At 44.8% G+C, this 21,702-nt stretch overlaps 1 protein-coding gene and 1 long non-coding RNA gene across 3 annotated transcripts in view; one reads left to right on the top strand and one right to left on the bottom strand.

Annotated features, from left to right (window-relative positions):
- Positions 1 to 15,602: 15,602 nt before the first annotated feature.
- HOXB9 (homeobox B9) overlaps positions 15,603 to 21,702 on the top strand; it is a 36,824-nt gene continuing 30,724 nt past the window's right edge. Inside the window, exon 1 of one of the 2 annotated variants that reach the window (XM_033168985.1) lies at positions 15,603 to 16,533. In XM_033168985.1, coding sequence (XP_033024876.1) covers positions 15,963 to 16,533 — 571 coding nt within the window. In that variant the 5' untranslated portion in view covers positions 15,603 to 15,962. The remainder of the gene's footprint in view (positions 16,534 to 21,702) is intronic. The other variant, XM_033168988.1, reaches the window with a different exon arrangement.
- Positions 16,294 to 20,060, bottom strand: LOC117058073. Its single transcript, XR_004427833.1, has 3 exons — positions 18,817 to 20,060; positions 17,615 to 17,847; positions 16,294 to 16,375 (listed from the first exon to the last, which is right to left on the bottom strand). It is a non-coding gene; the product is annotated as an uncharacterized LOC117058073 (long non-coding RNA).

Genomic DNA, 21,702 nt, shown 5'->3' with positions numbered 1-21,702 from the left:
GTATTATTAATAATAATATTTCTCAGGCACCTTTTCAAAAAAAAAAGACTCAAGGCGAATTACAAAACAAATGTATCATATGCAAAAGTGAAAGCAAAAATAGTATTTTTCAAAATGGGAGGCGGGGAACCACTTCCCCATAAAGATTTGCACCCAACATCAATACAATGCACAATCTCTGTATCCCACACATCAACCTTGTAAGGATGGTCACTCAGAATCACCCGCATTTTGCTGATGAAGGGCCAAGACAGAACCGTGTGTCCATTTCTCTTTGTGTGAACTTGATCTTAGTCTGTCACAAGTGGGCTGGACCTGCAGCCAGCCTGTAGCTTTGTGCCCTCCCACTCTAAACAGGAGTGCTCGGCTCCTGCTCAGGGCTCCAATCAGCCATTCTTTCCTGGCAGGGCATCTCCATCTCTTCCCACCCGGTCTTGATGCATCTTTTCCCCAACTGAACAATCTACATTCTGTGCCTGCTGAACATACTATACTCAGTTTTCACTAACCTGCTGCTTATTTGCTTGTTGGTTTGGTTTTGCCCCTTTAAGTTTTCTTAAAGATTATTTTGTACCTCTGCAAACCTTAGGCTTGATTCTTCTTGTCCCTGTTTTGGGTACAATCTTGTTGGCACTCACCACCTGAATTCCCTATTAGAGGGAGTCATTATTGGATGTAACATTATGTGTTAAACTGATAGGTTTTGTTTTGTTTTGTTTTGTTGCTTTATAGTAAAAACACTGACTAGCTCCCAGGCAAGTTGTGCTTTCTGTAATTTTTTACACCCAGAAAGCTGTGTGTAAAACCCACCATCGTTCAGCCCAGACACAGAAATCCAGCTCCAAGGGCCTTCTGGAAGTTCTCTCACTGAGATAAATGAAGCTGCAGGGAACCAGGCAGAGGGCCTTCTCGGTAGTGGCACCCAACTTGTGGAACACCCTCCTATCAGGTGTCAAGCAGATGATATAACCGTTAGAAGACATCTGAAGGCCTTTTTAATGTGCAATGTTTTATTATGTTTTCATATATGTTGGAAGCTACCCAGAGTGGCTGGGGCAACCCAGTCAGATGGACGGGATACTACTACTACTACTACTACTACTGTACTACTACTACTACTACTACTACTACTACTACTACTACTACTATTAAAAATAGACTGGGGGTTGGAACTAGAGTCTGCCCCACATATTGGCCCATTTCTGGTCAGCACATTTTGAGCTATGCAGCATCTGTTTGCTTCAAGTATGTCAACAAATTTTAGAATTTAATTGCCTGGGAATGGAGGGAATCATAGAATTGTAGAGTTGGTGTGGGATGTAGTTCTTGTAGCAGTCAAATACAACATTCTTTGTTTGCCTAGAGTGGACACAGATATTGATCCAGCCAGTTGAACTTTCTGTTACACCTGGTCTGGAGCATCCTCCCCCTGCATGTGACCAGGTAGGTGGGTGTGACCCTTGCAGACCTAACAAAAGGTCCAGTCATGCAGCCATCTCTCTCTCTTGATGCTCCCTCTCCCATTTTGTCCACTGTTCCTGATGCATCTGATGCTGTCTGTTAACTGTCTGCCAGCAGCACATGGGCCCATCCTTACAAGGATGTAAGCCACACTGTATCTGTAACTATAAGCTAAAGCAGGCATAGGCAAGCTCTGGCCCTCCAGATTTTGAGACTACAATTCCCATCATCCCTAGCTAACAGGACCAGTGGTCAGGGATGATGGGGGTTGTAGTCCCAAACATATAGAGGGCCAGAGTTTGCCTATGCCTGAGCTAAAGCCAGCCTTCAGGGATCATACTGTGAACTGAATGTGAGTAAACTTTTCATTACTTATAAGGAAGACTATTGGTGTCTTTAGGCTATTCTTTTAGGGGGGAATCAAATGGGTCTTAACAGCAAAATATAGTGGAACCTTGGGTTATAGCAGGGATTCGTTCTGGAGGCTCCGCCGCAACCCGAAAATGACACAACCCAAAGAGTTGCGTCTGCACACACCCAGTACTTCCGGGTTTGCACCAGTCGCAAGCTGAGGGTGACATAAGCTGGAGGCAACGTAACCTGAGGCTCCACTGTACTCCAATCTGTGCATGTCAGATTGGACTGCTTAACTAAAGAGATTCAAACAAATCTGCAACTAGCTTCCTGTTATGTAAAGGGGAATGAGCTCTCTGCTATATATAACTCGCTAGCGTGAGTTTATATATATATAATCAATATATCCTCTCCTACCATCCACAACATTCCCAAAGGGTCATGTGCTCCAACCTCCCACAAAGTGATAATCACACCTGTTCATTTCAGAACCTTTCAGTTGCTCAGGTTCAAGGACAGCTAAGTACCTTATGTAGGAGACAGGTAGAAGGCCAGAAGTAGCACAGACCTGGTGGCTTCTCTCAGTAACAGATTGTCCAGATGGAAGAAAGATAGCAACGCAGAGAGCTTTATATCAGCCAGTGGTCTCAAAATGGTCCTTTAGTGTCACTGGATTTCCCCCATTATGAGCCATGGTGTGAATGCTGTAGCTTAACACCTGTGTCTCTGAAGAAGTTGTTGGACTCCAGCTCCCATCAGTCACAGCTGGCATGACCAATGGTCAGAAATGATGGAAGTTGGAGTCCAGCAACATCTTGAGGGCCACAAGCTCCCACCCATTTCCTAGCAGGGACTGTCGATAAGTCCCTCCTGTGACCATTGTCTCAGATCGTGAAAGGGATCCCTGTGTCTGATCCACGGTGCCCCTGGATCAACCCCTGTGGTGCCTGACAGTATCCACCTGTGGCCCTGAATGAAGACCCTGATCAAAACTAAGAAACTATCCCCCATCACACAGCATAAATTTCCCCCCACTGTCTCCTCACCTCTATAAGGCATTTCTCTCAGCAGCTATAAGATGAGGTGGCTTCCAGGTGGAGGCATTCATATCCTCTAGCATATCCAGTAAACGATTATGGGAACTGAGTCATTAACTGAGGCCTTAATCAAACTAGGCTAACAAAGGGTATAACTGATGCTGCATTTATAATCCTGCGGGGAACTGACATTTGCTAGTGCAGCAATCTTTCCACACTAGCTATGTGTTCTCTTGAGAGCCCTTGAAACCTTGGCTGCAATATACACAGGGCTGTCTTTACCTGGGAGTGCAAGGGGTGCAGGGCACCTGGGTGATGAATTCTGGGGGGCGCCGGGCACCCTCCGTTGAAACCGCCTAAGGCTAAGCTCTTAACTATCTACCTGTTATGAAATAATAAGTAATTTTGATCAAGCTAGAAAAACAAAATACATATATTACTGAAATGTATACCTACTGTTTCACTAAAGGACTTTCGACTTTGTGTGCTCATTTACCAAAGACGTGCCACGCTAGTGGCGGCGCAGGCGCTTGTCATTCACAACATTGGCGTTTGTCAAACTCAACAGCAGTGCTTGTCATTCACAACAGCGCCATGCACACGAAATTAACTCTTACATCAAAATATTATGGTACATGTTATATTGAGCTGCTATGCGGCAGTAGGGTCAGCGGCACCTTTGACACGCTGATGTTTCTCCTAAGTAGGTGCCTAAACAATACTTATAAGTTTAAGTGTGGTGGTGTTGTATACTTAAGTATAAGTGTATTGTAAAGAAATGAGCAAATAAAAAGTTTGTTTCTTTTTCCTCCCTTCTTTCGTAAACGAGAGAGAAGGCGTAAGTGTGGTGTCTGACATAAGCATAATAAAAGTTAATTTGGGGGCTAAACTAATTTTTTGGGGGGGAATGCGCTGGGCGGATCTTTGCACCCTGGCGGTGCATATGCTAAAGACAGCACTGCATATACATACACCATGTGTTTTTATGCACACACCCACACCAAAGAATCCTGGCAACTATAGTTTGTTGCGGGTGTTGGGAATTATAGCTCTGTGGGGGGTGAACTGCGGTTCCGAGCATTATTTGAGAGACATTGTGGGCTTTTAATGTGTACATGCAGCCCGAGTAAATTTTCAGACACTTTGGTTAGGATGTTTTCACCATCATTAGAGCGCAGTGAAGTTTTTTTTCCCCCACTGGAGCATTACACAGTCCCTAGTTGTTCACATCTGCGTAGCTTCTCTGGTGTCAGATTTGCTTCTGTTTCTATTCATACCGGGGGAACTGATGGGTGGAGGGTCAGTGAAGGCTTAGCCAGAACGCCATCCTTCTTCCTGCTGGATCTCAGTCCTTATTTCACTCTATGATTTGACAACCTAATGTGTATGGGATGACTTATGAGCTATGTCTGTCTTGCTGGGTTAAAACCAGATTCCCCCCCACAGGAGTTTCTTCTCTCTCTCTCTCTCTCTCTCTCTCTCTCTCCAGATGGTACCACTGATTTTTTTCAAGGAAAGCTGTTGTTTTCAAAGCAGAGTGTATTGTTTGAACCAAGGCAAGTAGCTATAACAGAGCCCAAGATTCCAGTAAGTGACATCTTCTGCCATTGAGCATTAGACTGATCTGGATGAGGTCATGCATTTATCTCTACACACACACGCAAACACACAGAGTTACTGCTATAAAGACACCATCAAGAGAAGGAGTTTATTTCTCTCCAGACTTCTCTCAGGCTGCCAAATGGTGCTTCAAAAAACTCCACTGAGCTGAATTAACACCACTAAAGGGGAAGATTAGAAGCCCCTTTAAAATGGCTCCTGGGAAACTTTTCCAGCCTCATCTGTCTGCACCCTTGACAGAATATAAAGTTCCCAAATAATTTGAGTGTTGTAAAGTCATAAACATGGCCAGGCCTGGGTTTTAAATTAACAAGAATGTTATTTACTCCTGGGTTATTGGATTCAGTGCAGTGATTGCCAAGCCATTTCCATTAATTTAAGTGCAGGTTCTTTTTATTAAAAGGGTGGGGAAGTGCTGGCCTTCATCCAGGGAACCACAGGCACCACAGAAAGCTGCAAGGATGTTGCTGCACCTGTGGCTAATCACATGTCCCGTGCGTGGCACAGGTTTCACCAGCGCCGGCCCACCCACAAGGCCAGGTAAGGTGACTGCCTCAGGTGGCAGGATGGCCAGGAGAAGCAGTTCCTGACATCAATCTTCCTTCACCCCTTCTTCCTTGATGGGGTGGGAGTTGCTATTTTGGAGTCCGCCTCAGGTGCTCAAATGTCTTGGGCCTATCCTAGGTTTCACATGCATTACTATGGTTATAGTGCTTACACACAGGCGCTTACACTTCATATATTCTATACCACCCTTCATCCAAGGATCACAGGGCAGTTTACAATATAAAAACACAAAAACTCATAGCATAGCAACAAACAAAAACAACAACCCCGCCACACAGATTAAAAAGCCAGAGATTGCTTCATTAGCCAAAGGCCTGGGAGAACAGGAATGTTCTTACCTGTCTCCTAAAGATATATAACGAAGGAGCAAGTGGGCCTCCTTGGGGAGAGCATTCCACAAACAGGGAGCCACCACAGAAAAGGCCAGTTCTTGTGTTGCCACCCTCTGGACCTCTTGCAGAAGAGGCACACAAAGAAGGGTCTCAGGTGATGACTGCGGGATCCAGGTCAGTTTATTCTTTGAGGGGGAGAATGTATTTCAAATGTGCTATAAAGGTATAGTGCATACACAGCCTGTGTCATGGGAGGGTGCCATCTTTTCTTTCCCTTCGCTTCAGGCATCAAAATGTGTTTGGCTGGTCCAGCATTTCACACTACTTGAGTGAACAAAGTGATGAGTGCGGTGGGCTTTAGACCTTTGGACAGGGTTCAGTCTGGCTCATTTTCTCTTTGTATAAGAACAAGCACGAAGGACGTTTCCCAGCCCGCTCACAGGTCCTTATAATATCAGTGGGAAAAAGTTGGTCCTGGCGAGTATTAACCGCTTTCAATTTTAACCTGAGGATTGTCATTTGTCCAGTTTTAATTTTAATTTTAATTTTATTTGAATTAATTCTGGGGTGCATTTTAATTGATTGACTGCTTGTTTTTACGCATATTGTATTATTTATATGATGTTAGCCGCTCTGAGCTCTGAGCCTGGCTCCGGCCGGGGAGGGTGGGGTACAAATAAAAATTTATTATTATTAGAAAACTTATGCCTCTCTATTTAAAATCTGGGAGTTAAGAACTTTGTCAGAAGGAACAAGTAAATATTTGATTCACTTCACACAGCTGAAAGAAACTAAAATTAACTGAGAAAGTATTCGTTGGCAGCACCGGGGGGGGGGGCAAGGGGAAGCATTAGGAGACATAGAAGGGGCAAAGAGCTTTTCTAGGCTGCCATATACAGTATTCCACATACAGTATTAGATTTCTGAAAGGATCAATGTATATTGTGGGTATGTGGGAGTGTTGGTGCTGACCTTTAAAGCCCTAAACGGCCTTGGTCCAGTACAGTCATACCTCATGTTACGCATGCTTCAGGATGCGTACAGCACGGGTTGCGAACACACCAAACCCGGAAATAACAGAACGCATTACTTCCGGGTTCGGCAGTTCGCACATGTGCAGACGTGTCAAATGACATCACATACATGCGCAGATGTGTCGAATCGTGCCGCGCACATGCGCAGAGACAGCGCTTCAGGTTAAACATGTCACGGGTTACGACCGAATCGCATCGCACACATGCACAGACACAGCACTTCAGGTTAAGCACGTCACGGGTTATGAACAGGCTCCGGAACGGATCCCGTTCGTAACAGAGGTACCACTGTATATCTGAAGGAGCGTCTCCACCTCCATCGTTCTACCTGGACACTAAGGTCTAGCGCCGAGGGCCTTCTGGTGATTCCCTCACTGCGAGAAGCCAAGTTACAGGGAACCAGGCAGAGGGCCTTCTCAGTAGTGGTGCCCGCCCTGTGGAATGCCCTCCCACCAGATGTCAAGGAAATAAACAACTATCTGACTTTTAGAAGACATCTGAAGGCAGTCCTGTTTAGGAGGTTTTTAATGTTTGATGGATAATTGTATTTTAATATTTTGTTGGAAGCTGCCCAGAGTGGCTGGGGAAGCTCAGCCAGATGGGCGGAGTATAAATAAATTATTATTATTATTATTATTATTATTATTATTATTATTATTATTATTATTATTACTTATTGACATGGGTGGGAAGCTTGTTTCTCTATTTCCTGTCACCTGTATAAGTTCTTTTTTCTGCATTTGCTTCTGAACCAGAAGGAACCCTGCCAGAGTTAGGGAATAAAACTGATCTTAGGGCTCCCTCTAGTGTTGGCCTTTTGTGAAATGCGCAAATATTAACACCAACTTGCTTCTGCAGGTCAGCAGGGCGGGAGGAAGAAAGGAACTTTGGGCTCCTCCAAACTGGTGTCTTATTGTGGGGGTGCAACGGCAACAGGTTCATGATGCAATAATAGTGCATTCTGCTTTAGTATGTTCTGCAATGTTTCCCCAACACTATCAAATTATTGTGCCTGGAGAGGCAATAGCACAACAAAGGTGAGGTAAAAAATAAACCCAAACATTTGTGGTATTAAAAATTATGGGATTTCAGCAGGAAGTTATGGGATATGATTGACTGGAAATGAAGCGGTGTGGCCCCCAAAAAACTTTTTCAGGCACGAACTGTATGGAAAGTGAAATCACGCGTGACTGACACAATAGCATCATGAACACAAAAATAATCATGGACGTGCAATAAAAATGGTGTCATCATCCCAGGCATAAATTAAAGGCTTGCTCAAAGGAAAATTAACTGGGCAGGTAACTACCAGCTTTAGACAGTTTGTCACATCCTGATGTGAAGGGTTCCAATAATGTCCTCTTTGCTATGGGCTAGATTTCTAGTATTGGCAGAGGGTTGGACTAGATGATATTTGAGGTCCCTTTTAACTCTATGGCTTTATGATCCCTGACCCCTGAACCTTCTCCTCCACCAACTCAGCTTCTTTAATGGAGATCTCTCTTTCTGCAGACAGCTGGTCATGTTCCACTTCATATGCCCATCAAGTGTGACTTTGCAATGAAGTAAGATGAGGCATTTGCTTCTGGCAGTGGGTTTGGGGGACTGACATTAAGCACAGCTGAGCGTGTGACATAAGCAATATACACTCCATGGGGACATCATGTACTAGGGAGTCCTCAGGAGCCCAACTGGGTCCAAGTAATGAATGAAGCTCTGATCCTCTTCAATGAATCTTATGCAGTATAATTTCTGGGAAAGAGGATTCTGACATCATGTAATGGGAAGAGGCACCACTTGGAATTTTCTCTGTAGGCACCAAAAAACCTTGGGCCAGCCCACTGAAGCCACTGACAAATCCTTCTAGAAACAGCCAAGAAACAATCTCTTTTGTGTACTGTGTTATCTTCGCTTCCTGATTTCCACTGCATTCCAGCAAAACAGCCCACTCCCCTATTCCCACATTGCATATTCAAGGCAATGACATTTGACCTCTAAGGTCAAACAACTTTAATCCAGAGAACAATGTTTTCCTAACCAACAAGGGATGTTGTCCACTCTCTCCTTATCAGGATGGCCACTCGCCACTTTACCCCAAAGGTAAGAAAATCATAAAAATAATATATGATGAAAATTGGACTTTGGGATGAATTGGGGGGGGGTGGAACATCAGATACACAAGCTAGCAGGAGGATGTGAGTGGATTCCTTTGCCTTATAGGAAATGAGATAGGTCCAACAAAGTTCCTACAGATATTAGTCTAGGGGCCCAAGTCCTGTGATGCAGTTCCTCACTAATTAAGGCTGAAACCCTCAACACACTTACTGAGGAATAAGCCCCATTAAACAAAAAAAGGGATTATTTCCAAAGTGAACATGCATAAGCTTTACACTGCACAATTCCCCCCACACCTTGTCTTATCCGATTGTTTTGGAGAAAGGACATCAATCTACATCGCAACAACTTGGTGACGGTGGTGGCGCAAGAGAAATGAAGGAGGGAAACAGATATGGCCAAGTTTAGTTGTTCTTGTGTAGCACAATAGTGAAGTGGGACGGGAGGGGAGGGGGGAGAGAGAAAGAGGCCATTTTCAACAGAGATGTGGGAGACTTTGACACTGCCCAGGAAAACACCATAAAACCTTTTGAGGGGAAAGTCTGGAGACCAAGGAGAGAGGGAACTTCAGATCTCTTGGCTTTAAAGTCTCCTTTATCCTATATTGGGGGTGTGTGTGTGTGTGTTGGGGGTGTGTGTGTGTGTGTGTGTGTGTGTGTTGGGGGGGGGTGCTACTCTCTCTTCCTTTTCTGAATGAGTTTCCGGAGATTGCTCTCCAACCCAGTTTTCTTTTCTTCCTCCTCCCCTGCATCAAACCAACCATTCAAACTTTTTGTTTGTTTGTTTTTTGAGTGCAACATTTTAATGGAGCTTCATCTGTGAATGTTCTCCTGCTGTGGGGGAGGGGGTCGCATTTCCCTTTATTTCCTTTCCTTCGCTACATGAAATGAACCAATTCCATCAACCAGCTCCCCCCTTTTTTCCCTCAGAGACAAAGCTGACTTTTGGAACTTTCACACCGCCGTCCCAAAACTGGTACAGAGGGATGCCCAGTTGTTGAAATCCTTGAGAGCTTGGACGAATTGAGTTATATCCTTTCCCCAGCCCACCTAACCCCGAGGACAAGCATGTTCCACACCCACTGGAGGAGCACAGCGCTGGAAATTGCGGTTTCTCCAGAGATTTCGTCCTTACAAACCTAGGGCGCTGAAATTCGTAACTCTAATTCACACCTTAATTTGTAAAGAATAGCAGCCACATCACTTAAGGTATCAACACAATCCTTAACCTTCACATGTGGGCCTTCCTGAGGGAGAAAAAGAACATTTGCACCTGAAATTGGAAAATACCTGAAATTCCGACTGTAAAAGGTAACGTTGCCTCCACGTGTGAATTGCCACCCTCCTCCGCCAGCACAATGTTGCATTTCTTCGTTTTTCCTTCTTTAAAACAACAACTCTGGATCACTAGTTTCAGAGAGTCTAATTCGGTTCAATAGCAGCAGAGGACACTGAAAAGATCCGGTAGAAATTGGGTGGCGAACTCTATTAAAGGTAAATCTGTGGACCTAGATATAGTAACGCTCATTGTTTAACAGTGCACAATTGTTGATTTTAAGTAAATATATTTTTAAAATGGGTAGTTCCAAGACCTGCGGGTGGGGGTGGGGGTAGGGGTCGAGCAACCACACATGCACAGAAAGGAAAAGCAGTTCTACATCAAAATAAACAGAGTAAATAAATTTCCTCCCCTCCCTCTTCCATTGACGCTTTCCTAATAAGAGCCATAGAAAAGAGTAGACAGATTAAATGGCTATTTATGTCTTGCTCTAGAAATGTAAATTTGTAGACGCAACAATTCAGAGACTTATTGAGGCTTTGTAACAGAGTATCCCAGAACCCTCCTCTCGCCCCTTGAGGTTTTCAAAAATAATAATAAATAAATAAATATGCTTTGCAGACTTGTACGCATCTGCTTATGTCAGTTGATTCTTACAGATCTTAAATATAAAACAACTCGACCCCGCTTCAGTTTAAGAGCCTCCACAGGTGTGGGACCAGAGAGAGATTGGGAACAAATCCAGCGGCCACATTTGCTATGGACTCACAGGACAATAAGGTTGCGGTGCCATCCTACATCCACCTGAGAGTAGAATCACAGGACTGTAGAGTTGGAAGGGAGGGACCCTGAGAAGTGAGGACCCACAAAAACCTCACACGGGGCTTTCTTTGACCTAAACATTTACAGGGTTGTGCTGCGTGTTTACGACCTTCAGAAACACATGACCTCAAGGGGAATGGGTCGCGGCGTCTCCTCACCATTCCCTTATTCCCCTGAAGGTCGCGTTGGTGGCTTTCAGGATGCTTCCTTGCTGAGTCGTCCCTTTCTCTCGCTTCCGACCCCTAGAAAGCCGCCTTTTCCATGTTTTGAACCCTTCCCGGGCAGAAAACAGGCCCAAGTTGAAGTTTGCCGCGTCACAGCTTTGCCACAAGTGGGGAAAGGGGAAAGGCCTCGAATGGAAAGTCTCTTGTTGCTGGCGCCCCCGCACAAATACTGTGGTAAGTTTATCATATCCCCTTGAAACTGCTTAACCGTCCTATACCGTTACGACTTGCTGCTGGGAAAAGGGGATGAGAACATCAGCACGCATTTGCTTTTAATTTGTTGCGCGCATTGCCGCGCTTTGCGGGCAGAGAAATTTGGCCACATCCAGACCCCTTTGCGTATTTACGCGGATTTAAATCTCACTGAGGTTAATGGGCAGCTGTATTGCAAGAAGGGCAGCCTGACATGTCTACTCAGAAGTCAGCCCAACTGAGTTCAGTGGGACTTACTCGCAGGTAAGTGTGTGCGTGCAGGGTAGCATCCATAAGGTACCAAGAGAAAAAGAATAGTCGTCTCCAGAATATCCTCAAAGGACGCGTGCATTGAGGGTTGTGGGGGGAGCAAGATAAGCCTTCATCCGGTGTGGATCGGGGCTTAATGTAAACAGATCAGTGCTCAATCCGGTACTTTTTCATCCCCAAGGTCTTAGTTTGAGAAGTGATTGTAAGAAGGGCCATGCGAAGTAAATAAAGCCCGAGTGAGTGTGGGGCAAAGTAGTCAAAGGCACAAACTGATGGGATGAAGAATAAGGGGGGGAGAAAGAGATTGAAATTTATATGTGGAGGGTGTGTTTCTGAGCACAAAGTATACAGGCAGCAAAATCCTGCGCTTGTTGACTCGGAAGCAGGCCCCCGCTGCGTCGGTAGGTCTCTCCCTTGTAATTGTGTTTAGGATTGCAGACTACATCTCAGTCGGAAACCTGTTTGGAAAAACGCTTGCCTCGAATTCCATTGGATAGTCTTCCAATTTAGGGCCTCAGTTTTTGGTAACCGGTAACCCCTTCCCCACTATGTTTACTAGGAGGTAAATCCTCCTGATTAACTCGGTGTGCGTAATTTCCGAGGCCTCGAGGGCGGACCGAAAGGCTGCACCACCTCTTAGCACCTAGGGTAAGCTAACAAGATCGATTCCGTTGGACTGCCCTAGAATCTAGGGGTACCGCGGACACTGGCTGGGTCACATTTCTGTAATTTCTCCCTTTGGGCACCATCCGCAGAGAAGATCCCCTCCACAAATCCTTTCGAGCAAAACGAGCACGGCAGAGCTCTTGCGCAGCACCCCTTTCATTTCAGCAAGGGTTGCGCAGGAGAACTGCCAGGGGGTTGTGTGTAGTTAGTTACCGTTTCTCTGCTCCAGCTTCTGCGGAAGAATGCTCTTCGAACGCATTCGCTTTCCTCCGCAGCTGGAAGGAACTAAAGGGTCTTTGTCTGAAACGCTTACTGCACAATCCTGTCTACTCAGAGGCAAGCCCCATTGAGTTGTGGTAGCTGTGTAGAGAAACGATCGCAGCCCAGGGTTCCCCCCCCAAAAAAAAAGGTAATCAAGCTTAATTTATATTTGAAAGTAAAGATTATATCCCAAGTACATGTGCCTTGGCAGTAAAGTAGACCCCATTGTAAACTAGGATTGAGGTAGACTGTTGCAAACCCATTTTCCATTCAGATCGATGGGAATTTGGCCACTGCATTTGCGGAGAAATGAGTTACACACCGCTTGGATGTGATAAAATTTATGCGGGAAGGTAGAATTTATAAAGTTAACTTTCCTTCGGGAGAAGTGAGGCTTAAAAGGTTCTTTGTCCCTAAAAATGGTGTAGGGGTTAAAAAAAAGTAGGTGAGATAATAAAGCCCATTCTTAATTAGTCTTCGAAATTTCCATTGAGTTGGTAGTAGCTATATGACTGTGACCTCTAGCAGGATACTTTTCTCGCCATTCGTAAGATCTCTTGTGATTTCAACACGACCACTCTCGAACATGTGCCACGATCACCTTTTAATGGGTTGTGCAGTGGGATTCTACGCTGAGAATCAGATAAAGTCCCTCTGAGCTCTGTGCAACTAGTCAAGTTGCAATCCTCTCTACACACTTTTCAGAGAATGTCCCATTGAACTCAATGAGACTTATTTCTGAGTTGGTGTGTATAGGATTGCAGTGTTAGTGAATTTAGCACTTTGGCCTTCAAAAGCCATGGCCAGAAACACTCAGCGGCCATGCTCAGTCCAGGTCAAGTCAATGGGCACAATCGGGAGAGAAGGTCTGCTGCGAAAAAGTACAGCCCGCTCATTCTTTTCCATTGCAGTTTCGCAGGAGAATTTCCCACAGGCCTGTTCACAGATAGCGGCAAGTCTTGCCCACGGTTTCCTATCCAACTTCAGCCTTGAGTCGAGGTCAAATCAACAACAAACCTCAAGAGAAAATGTCGAGAAGAACGGATTCAGAATTATAGGGCTGGCCCATAGTATTTTGGTGCCTGAAACGAAAATTCAAACGCTGCCGCTACAGAAAAGCACTGTAACAATAAGTTAAATCTTCTACATCCTCACTCTTATCTAATGGTTGGGCTGGGCACTAGAAATCAATGCGTGTCTCCCTCACTCCCGCCCACTTCTTTGGGGTTCTTTTTGGAGGGACTTGTCGCTGTGGAATTCCATCCTCTTTACCCTTAGTCCGCTAGGATAATATTGAAAGCTTCTAAGCATTTCAAGTGCGATTCAATTCATTTCAGTGGTCCTCGGACCTAATACCCTTTGGCCATATTCTACCCGTTTTGGTAAATATAAGTCTCTCTGACCTCCGTGCCATTTGCCTCAGCAGAAAGTTTACTTAGGATTCAGTTGTTATTGTTCCGGATGCGGACGATAGAAAGTCCTGTAGGGAAGTTCGGGCCCGTTTCCAACAGTAACATCTGCAAGATGGGACAGTCGGTTTCTCAAGCCGCAGACAATAAGAAGGGGAAAACCAGTCAGAGCTCCTTAATTGCTGTTGCCCGACTTAGGCCAAAACTTTCCAAAGGCTTTCTTATTCTCGGCGTTCCTAATTGCCTTGTGCATATTTTGGGCATATTTAGTAATAAAGGCTTTATAAAGGTCTCCTCAAACCTCCTGCAGAGCTGTATAGGATACCACTCCAATTCATGATGAAACATGCGCATAGAAAGAGTGTAGATCTCTCCCGAACCCATCAGGAGGGTCTCCTCTCTCAACCCCACTAAACATGAACGAGACCCTTGCGTGCATATTATATACAGTGTGTGTGCAATCACTCACTTATGTACAAATCCTTCTATGTATGTGTTTAAAACGTTGTTTGGATGTTTTACCATGGCTGGTGCGTGTGAGAGACTGCAAAACTTTCCTGCTGCACAGAACTCTTCTGTTAGGTCCTAAAATGAAATAAAGGGTAGTGGTGGTGGAGATATGGTGATTTAGCTGAGACTTTTGCTCAGGAGAAATGGGAGTCTGGAGCAGGCACCGCCTTAATTAAACGGTACATAGCTAAGCCGTGCTGGGAGGATAATTATAAAAGCCCTCTAGAGACAAAACAGTGAGATATATAAATATATATCCACAAATAAACACACATATATCTGTTTCACGGCTTTGTCTCTAGAGGGCAACTCGAATCCTCCCCCATACACCCATTAGGAGTAAGAGGCGGGCTAATTTAAATAGAGCATTAACCAGAAATCAGCTGAAATCAACTGTTGTGTGATGGTTAGAGTGTTGGACTATGACTTGGGAGTCCAGAGTTCGACTCCCCACGCAGCCGTGAAGCTCACTGGGTGACCTTCCTCCAGTCACCATCTCTCAGCCTAACCTACCTCACAGGGTTGTTGTGAGGATGAAACGGGGAGGAGGAGAACCATGTACACCACCTTAGGACAAGGTGTAACGTCATCATTGAAAGTATCAAGTCCTGGTCCAAGGATGTGGGTCTCCTCTTCTCTGAAAGAACAGCTCTGCTTCTCAAGATTGTAGGAGATTTGAGTGATAGAACTGGGCGACTGCCTTTATTTAAAAAAAACACACACACAAAACCATACAACAATATGTAGTCTTTACAATATGGGAGGAATTTAGATCTAATTGCCTGCAAACATACACACTCACATCCACAGTGTTTCACGCCTGATGACCTATTGCATTCGTATGTATTCTCTTGTTTATATATGAATATATAGCCATATGAAGGCGTAGTACATTATAAGAAAGCGGCTCATCTGCCTTCTTCAAATTTCCAGGGAACACGGTTTATTGGAAGCCAATATTTTAGCCGGGGGTGCCAGTTTACCGTTAGTTAAAAGCAGAAATTTTGTGTATTTGGATTTGTGCATGAGCTTGACGTGCCCTAAGTTTTTCAAGTACATGCAGATCGGGCCAAGCGATTCCAGCTAGGCTCTCCTGCCAAATATTGTAAAAGAAATAAATAAATCCGGCCTTTTCTCAGTAGCGAGGCGCAGCAGTGAGTAAGGCACTGCAAAGAGCACAAGCAAGAACTGTAAATCTGCAGATGAGCACAAATCATTGGCATTATTATTATCATTTGCCTTTTCAGGGTTCAAAGGGCTTTCCAATTCTCATCTCCCCTTTGTTCCAGACGGATTTTATTTCGGAGGAGTGGGTGGGGGGAGGAGGGAGTGGCGTGAAGTGAATGGATTGTAGCTACAGATGTCTGCACCGAAGATTTTCTTTCGTTCCTTTAAAAAAAAAATGAGTCCCTCCGCAAACCAGTAAAGTTTGCCATTAAAATTGACACCAGGGGATGTCCGTAGAAGCCATGTCCATCTGGGATTGGCTAGCCCGCCGGAAGTGGCTCGGCGGACGCATTTTCTAACAGATAAGTCCATTGCTCGAGACCTTTTCCCTTAAACATTCTCTTTCTCTTGCACACGCACACACAGTGGCTCGGTATATTCCATCATTTTTTCGCCAAGCTCCTGCCTGGAGGGTGTTCTCTTCGCAACTTTCCTGTAACCCGCACACCCTATAGGATAATAGTTGGGTTTCAGAACCCCATATTTACACTCTAGTCTCTCCTTGCCAAAGCCTCATACTGCAATTTGTGTTGGCTTGAGGTGAGGTGGGGGCAGTGGACAGTAGTTCTATGGGGGAAGAGGCATGAACAGCCACCAGTCCGGACTGCGGTTCCTTCCACCTCCTTCACACCATCCAGGTTGGAGAAGTCACCATCCCCACCATGAGTTCCTCCCTCCGAAGATCAGCTCGTCTTGCTTGTACGCTTCGAGGAGAAAAGACCAGGAATCCTCTTGCTTGGAATTCGAGGCCGAGAAATTTCCTCCGACCCCTCTCCAGCCAGAAGTTCCTCCTCTCCCCGGGCTGGGGATGAAAGAACCGGCTTTCTCCGTCCGCCAATGCGGTCCTCCGCAGACAGCCTTCGCGGCCAATTCCCTTCCACAGCCGTCTTTGGGCATCTTTCCTCCGCCGTCACCTTGCGAAGAATTAACTTCCGCCGCCGCCGCCGCCGCCAACGGGACTCTACACCGCGGGAGTCCTTCACCTTCTCCTCCTGCCTTCGTGGACAAAAGAGAGTACGAGGTGTCTATCCTATTGAAACCTAACTATGGACCAGGGGAGAGCAAAGGAGAAGCAGGGGAGGAAGCGGAGGAGAAAATTTTATTGCAGAAAGCTTCGTCTTTAGATCTATCTAAAAGAGACAAAACTTCACCAGGTGGGTCCAATTGCGCTGAGGCTGGCGGGGAGGAGAAAGCAGAGGGCTATTATTTGGGAGAGGGAAGCATAACAAAATATTGGAAAGTGTTGTCCTAGGCAAACAAACAAACAAATAAATAAATAATAAATGCAGTACTTAAAAATATTCCTCCTATGCCTCGATCCTATTAGAATCAGAATCATTAAATTTAAGAGAACGATGTATTGGGCGGGAGGGAAAATGAAAGGAAACAAATGCGCTGGGGGAAATGTTTTCCTGGTTCGAGTTAAATCTCATCATCGGATTGTAACAAGTGGTTGGAGGGGGAAGGTAGTGTTGTGCACCTGGACCTTAACGTTAGGGAGTTTAAGAATTAACACATAGGTTAACTGGATCCCAAAAAGTTGTGGCGTGATTACGCTGATGATAGGAGTGAAATGAGATTAAGAATTAGTTGCGGGAACTTTAAAGAATTGGGGAGCGGGGGGGGGGTGGAAAGAAGGGTCACGACAGTCAGTTGCGACAGAAAAAAAATAGCAACCGAATTCATGGTGGCATCCCAAGTTTGATTTAAAAACCCAGCGCCGGGTTCCAGGATATGCTTTTAAAAACAACAACAACATATCTGCATTTGCTAATGAGCGAATCACAAAGGCCCTAGCGCGGAAGACGGGGGTGGGGTGGGGAGTTCTCCTGCGCAAGCTCAGCCCTAATGCCTTGGTTAGCAGCATGGTAGTTTTGCACTTGTTGGGGGGTACGAAGCACCTGTGCGTCTTTACGCGTCTGTGCCTCCCCAAACAGATCCTTTCCACTCATGTTGTTCTTTTTAAATCGCCACATTGCTCCTAACTTTAAAGGGAAATTGTGGAGCTGAGATTTCTTTCACTCCCCTCGCTATAAGGGAACAGTCTCTCAGGGAGAAGGAAGGCATGAACAGACACTAAAATATGTTTCAAAATTTCAAAATACGTCAACCCAGCACACCTCTTATTATAATAGTTTTGCTACTTAAGCGAGGACAGTTAAGGAAGAATGACAAAAACCGGAATGATTCTGAAATGTTAAAATGTATAAGCTGCCACTTAACTTGCTTTCCTACCCGTGGCTGAGGTCAAATGGAAAACCAAGCGACCAAGGGAAAGGCATTGATCCTACCCAAGCTCAAGTGAAGGACGACCTTCCCGTGGAGGGGCGCAGCGATCGCCCAAGGCCCAAGTGTACGCCGATGTCGGAATGGAGCAGTTCAACATCAAAGAGAATTCCTAATTGGTGCACGCGCGATTGAGAGGGAGACATTTCTCCCGCTCCTGGGCGCCATTAAATGGAATTTTCCTGCACAAGTAGAGCCAATAAGAAAGCGTTAACTTGAAATTGCATTTGGGACGTACTATCTCTTTCCTTGCAAGGGGTGGGTATATATATATAGAGAGAGAGAGAGTCTGTTTTGAAGTAGTGGGAATGCCAAGCAGTTCCTCTTTTTTTTTCTTTTACATCATCTTTCCTTCAAGCTTCCTTATCTATCCATCTATATAAACCTTACAGACCCAGTTTACTAAGGGCTTTCCATATAAAGAAGTAGTTGCTAAAGATTTACGTGCCTAATTTTTTCCTATTATCCCCTGCCCTATCCGTTGACATGCAAATGCGTCTCTTAGCCTTAAATCCACAGGGATATTGCAACGGAACAGGCCAGTCCATTGCTTATTTAGGTATAGCTGCCTGGGAACCCCGACAGCCCGATTCTAAGCGTATTGGACAGGGTCTATTTATTTATTTTTAACAGCAAGGCCCTATGCCCATGATCTCTAAAGTATGTCTCGCCGAGTTCAATGGCACTAACTCCCAGGTAAGCGTGTATAGGATTGCCGTCTGATTCAGGTCCAGCTTGCTTCCCAGTAGGACGTTACACAGGCAGAAGAAAGGGGGATCGAGAAAGCGGAAATTGTTAATTAAAGCGGATGAATAAGATCCTTTTAGCTTCGAGGCGAGGCACACACTCTCTAGGAAAGAGTTGAGCTGCAATCCTATTCACACTCAACTTGGAAATAGTATCATTGGATTTAGAGGGGGGGGGGGGGGGGTGGGGGGGGGGGGGGGGTGGGGGGGCGATTTGTCTGTTTTTAATCAGAATAAACATGCCTTGAATCGGTCTGCAATGTGCTACTGCACCAAACCTTTCTCTTCTTGGCTCCATAAAGCCAGAGAGTGCAGGCAAAGAGAAAGATAGTGAGATAGGAGCAGGCAAGATAGAAGACGGGGAGTTATTCTAGGGCGAGGGGGAGAAACAAAATTGCATCATACCTACGGTCCGTTTTCTTGGGTTTAGATTTCTCTTTCTGCTCCTTCGCTTAGTCCCTTTCTTCCAGCGGGGTCTGCCTTCTCCACCCGCTTTTTCTCCGTAAAATGACCAAAGAAATAAAGAGAAGTGGTGGGAAAAGAGCAAGATACATTGTAAGCGACTGAAAAGCAACAGCTACTACATCTGAGAATATAAAGGGGAATTTCAGGAGCTGTAAACCTGGAGGACTCACCTGCCGAAGTTAGACACCTGTGAGTTCAGTGAATTACCGCGAGGGCGATTTAAGCTCCAGGCTTAATTCTCCTCTGGAAATCTCTCTCTCTCTTTTAATGCTTAACTTTTTGACCGGATCGTGCTCTTGCATTGTTAAAAAGGAACGCTTCAAATGAAAAGCCTTTCAAGTGACTGGAATGACCCGCGTTTTACAAAACCTCCTGCGCTAGAGACTGTCGTTAATGACGCCAACAATCTTTGATCTTGACTGAATCCAAGAATACCCCCCCTCAACTTACTCCCCATGAGGAGAAACGTGTAAGTTAGCTGTTCATTACTAATGTACATCGCCCAGGTTTGCGTGTCAGCTAAGAGGAATCGTAATGTGTTCCCCGACCTCGAATCTGCAGGAATTAAACTTGTTCGTTTCTTATAATATGTCTTCCCTTGTGGGCGTCAGGCTCTCCAAACAAAGATCTTTACTCACCGGTATTATTGCGAACATTAACAAACCTGAAACAACCTTGGAATGCGCTACGGTTCTGCTCCGTTGGCGAAAAACAAAACAAAAAAAACCCTCGGAAAATAAGTCCTCTTGAGACCTAAACAGACTGGAAATAAGTTCTTCCGTTAAGGCTCCTCGAAGCTATTTGACTCAGCCATCCTTTCTTTTCATATTTTTTTTTTAAATCCAATTTAGAAAAGTTTAAAATGCGCCCGTACATATGGAGAGCTCATTGGCTTCGTCCAACGAGTCTCTAGAAAACGTTTTGCCAATTTATGGCAAATGGAGGGGGGTGGGACATTCAAGGAAGCGATCTTGCTTATTCTCTACCTGCTGTTAAATGACGTTTCTTTTTTAAAGATAAGGTTTTGCCCTTAACCATTTTGCTCAAGAAAAAAATCCAAACAGCCCCACTCGTGCTAATTAAAGAAAGGCTTAATTGCTCGAATCACTAACTCCGAAGCATATGCGGAAACCAATTTAAGAGGGTAGTTTAAACAAAAAACAAAAACCCCAAGAGACACAGCACCGCCGTGAACTTTGGTTGAAGTAGAATTTCCTCTGCTTTAAAGGTTTGGTCTTTGCAAAACCTTGACACGTGTTGAATGAAATGTTTTCTTGGATCGATCGGATGAAAGTTCTGTTTTGAGCATTTATAGCAGCTGACGGGAAAGCATTATTCCCGTTCGAAGAGGAGTACAGTTTATGATCTAGTGTCTAATGACTCCTATAAGCAGGGGTAACAACAGGCTTCAACGTTTGCATAGTTGTAATCTAACTCAATCATGCTTTTTACAATAAATAAATAAATAACTGCATGTTTAAAATACCTTAACTTTAAATGACCTTTTGGTTAGAGTTCTTAATCTTTTCGGAACTGATATCCACATTTGGCCCAAGCAGGTATTTGGAGGCCGCCTTCTTTTCTTTTCTTTTAAAATTTGTATGTTAACAGAGTACAATATTTCTTTTGTGATAATGGTGCTGTTCAAACCCAGTTTAGTAGGTCAAGCTGGGACGCAGCAGTGGTCACCCGCCAAATGAAGACCGGTTGTTGTACTATGAAAATCTAATCCTCTGAATATTTTCCCAATAGTAAGAGTTCAGTTGGATTTACCTGAACACACATATCATGGGACTGCAACTTTCGGGCGTGATCCGGGCAAAACTAAGCACTTCTTACATCCATGGTGCTCAATGGACGAGTTCAATCTCTTTATTTGAGATCAGAATAGTTTTTCAAAGAGCTTGGATGCTCATGGTGCTCACATGGGCGTCGGTGTGGTGGGCTGCGTTTCCTAGCCATGCACAACCACAGCTTCCTGCCCTTGCAGTCTTCTCTGAAATGCTACATTCGTCAGACTTTTCGGGAGGCAAAACCTAGTGGTGTACAGCTCCAGGAGCAACCGCGGCGCATTATCAATCATCGATAAAACATTGTGATAATTCACTTGTCTCCATCACATCTTCCTAAGCAATGCTATCTATTTTCACAGTGCAATGCTATCTATGCGTGTGCACTTACCTGGGAGCCAGCCTCACTGAACTCACCAGGCTTACTTGTAAGTAAGGATCAGATTACCGATTTAGCCAAATTCTGCTTCCTTTCTATTTGGGCACCCTCATCCCAACCTAAAAAAATACATTTACTTTAAAATGGATGTCAGCTGAAATACTTCGTTCCAAGTGAGGTGTGTGTTCAGTGGGGCTTACATAGAATTGCAGCCTCACAGTCCTGTGCATGTTTACTCAGAAGTCAGGCTCCCTTGGAATTGGTCTTTCCTCCATGTAATCGGGCATAGAATTTGAGCCTGCCAGTGCATTCCTATGCGCAGAAGTCAGCTCAGTTTCGGCGGTGGAGCGGGGGTGGCGGCTCTGCAGTAACAATGGGGCAAAGGAAGAGTTAATAAATGGAACCGAACTACAAACTTGCTTAGTTTAAATTTAATGTCTGCCTTGCCATATCTTGTGGCTGGTCGCTGGCGACAGTGTGCCAACTGCCAAATTAGGTCTGAACCAGAAAAACAGTTACATTTGTACTTGGAATCTCCGAGTCTACGCTGACTTCTCAGAGGCTGCTTTTGAAAAGAGCAATTCAGTATTTTTCCTCTTCGTTTTTTATTAAGGAGCTGAATTTGCCTTGCAGTTTTCTGATAAACAATTTTGAAAG

This window comes from Lacerta agilis, chromosome 14 (genome assembly GCF_009819535.1).
Source record: "Lacerta agilis isolate rLacAgi1 chromosome 14, rLacAgi1.pri, whole genome shotgun sequence".
In the NCBI taxonomy this organism is placed as follows: Eukaryota; Metazoa; Chordata; class Lepidosauria; order Squamata; family Lacertidae; genus Lacerta; species Lacerta agilis.
Note: the sequence above shows the minus strand (reverse complement) of the source record. Positions and strands in the feature narration are given on the sequence as shown.